This window comes from Mus pahari, chromosome 14, assembly GCF_900095145.1.
Source record: "Mus pahari chromosome 14, PAHARI_EIJ_v1.1, whole genome shotgun sequence".
In the NCBI taxonomy this organism is placed as follows: Eukaryota; Metazoa; Chordata; class Mammalia; order Rodentia; family Muridae; genus Mus; species Mus pahari.
Genome location: NC_034603.1, coordinates 68,983,086 through 68,984,938, shown reverse-complemented (window position 1 = coordinate 68,984,938; position 1,853 = coordinate 68,983,086). Strand labels below are relative to the sequence as shown.

General features: G+C 40.3%; 1 protein-coding gene across 2 annotated transcripts in view; it reads left to right on the top strand.

Annotated features, from left to right (window-relative positions):
* Positions 1-1,853, top strand: part of Brca1 (BRCA1 DNA repair associated) — a 64,584-nt gene that overhangs the window by 41,484 nt on the left and 21,247 nt on the right. For both annotated transcript variants that reach the window (XM_021211578.1, XM_021211580.2), the window contains exon 14: positions 472-647. In XM_021211578.1, the coding sequence (XP_021067237.1) occupies positions 472-647 (176 nt within the window). The remainder of the gene's footprint in view (positions 1-471; positions 648-1,853) is intronic.

Sequence of the window (1,853 nt, the reverse complement as noted above, 5' to 3'; positions counted from 1 at the left end):
AAAAAAAAAAAAAAAAGAAATAAAGGTGCTGTTTCTCCAGCCCAGCCTCTTGTTTTTGGACATTTTAAGGGCAGGGAATAAAAGTGATACTCTAAATTCTTCCAAATTAGGTAGAAATAAAGTATAGAGATGACAGCATAGCTCAGTTTTCTATCTCCATAAGAGGCCTCACATGCATTTGGACTCAAGGGGAATAGGGAATCTGAATTAGCAATAGTGGGTATTTGTTGAAAGAAAAAAATACTGACATTCTTTTCAACAGCTCCGAGATCAGCATTAGACCAGCCCTGAAGGGGGTTGTCATATGTCAGCAGCAGCGTGTTAGGCAGTATGAATCCAGGCTTTTTTTTTGCTGGTCATCCCCTATTTCTGACAGTCAGATGTTCTGGTCATGCATTGCCTGCTGAGGAGGCATGATCAGGACTTTCTGAGCTGGTGGTGATGGTTTTCTTCTTTCATCCCTTTTTCCAGGCCTCCTTTTAAATCTCCATTGGCGGGCAGTAGGGGCTCTGCACATGGCCACTCTAGGGGTCTTCAAAACAGAAACTTCCCCTGTCAAGAGGAGCTCCTTCAGCCTGCTGAATCAGAGAAGTCCTCTGAACCACACAGTTTAACAGGTCGGTCTAGCTTGCCAAGGCAAGATCTCGGTAATGCTTCATCTTTTTTAATGGGAAGTCCCTTTGTTTCACTGTCTGCTGTTGTAGTAAGTTTTCAAATGCACTGGCTTATCATGGGTGTCTGTTATCCTAAGGTAAGTGCACCTTTGAATAATAACTGGAGCTGCAGTCTGAGTTGTAAGTCTGACCATGGTAGATTACCAATAACTGAATATGGTAGACTCTATCATTGAAATGTTTGGCTTCATCTGTTAGAATCTTTTTTTTTTTTAAAGATTTATTTATTATTATATCTAAGTACAGTGTAGCTGTCTTCAGACACACCAGAAGAGGGTATCAGATCTCATTTTTGGATGGTTGTGAACCACCATGTGGTTGCTGGGATTTGAACTCAGGACCTTTGGAAGAGCAGTCAGTGTTCTTAACTGCTGAGCCATCTGTCCAGCCCCCATCTGTTAGAATCTTAAGACCCAGAATAAAGTTAGAAGTCTGTCCTTTGCTGGAACATATGTCACATCCCAAAGTGAGCTATCTTTAATAAGTATAAATGACTGGCTTTTATACTTCATAAATCACTTGGTAGATGATATATTTTATTAATGTAAATCAGAGTTTTTGTTAGTAAAGAAAGGTGTTTTTTTTTTTTTTTTAAGATTTATTTATTTATTTATTATATGTAAGTACACTGTAACTGTCTTCAGACACTCCAGAAGAGGGCATCAGATCTTGTTATGGATGGTTATGAGCCACCATGTGGTTGCTGGGATTTGAACTCCGGACCTTCGGAAGAGCAATCGGGTGCTCTTACCCACTGAGCCATCTCACCAGCCCCAAGAAAGGTTTTAATTACTCATCAACATGCATTATCCTAAAAACACTATTTGGCATCAGATGTAGTGTTTGGCTGTGTTCTTACCTAGCTTACTTTTTTGTTTAAGATGTATTTGCTCTTATGCTGTGTATATGGGTATTTTGCCCGCATGTATGTCTGTGCACTGCATGTGTACCTGGTGTCTGTTGAGGCCAGAAGAGGGTGTTTTTTGTTTTGTTTTGTTTTTTTTAAGATTTATTTATTTATTATATTTAAGTACACTGTAGCTGTCTTCAGACACTCCAGAAGAGGGAGTCAGATCTTGTTACCGATGGTTGTGAGCCACCATGTGGTTGCTGGGATTTGAACTCCGGACCTTTGGAAGAACAGTCGGGTGCTCTTACCTACTGAGCCATCTCACCAGC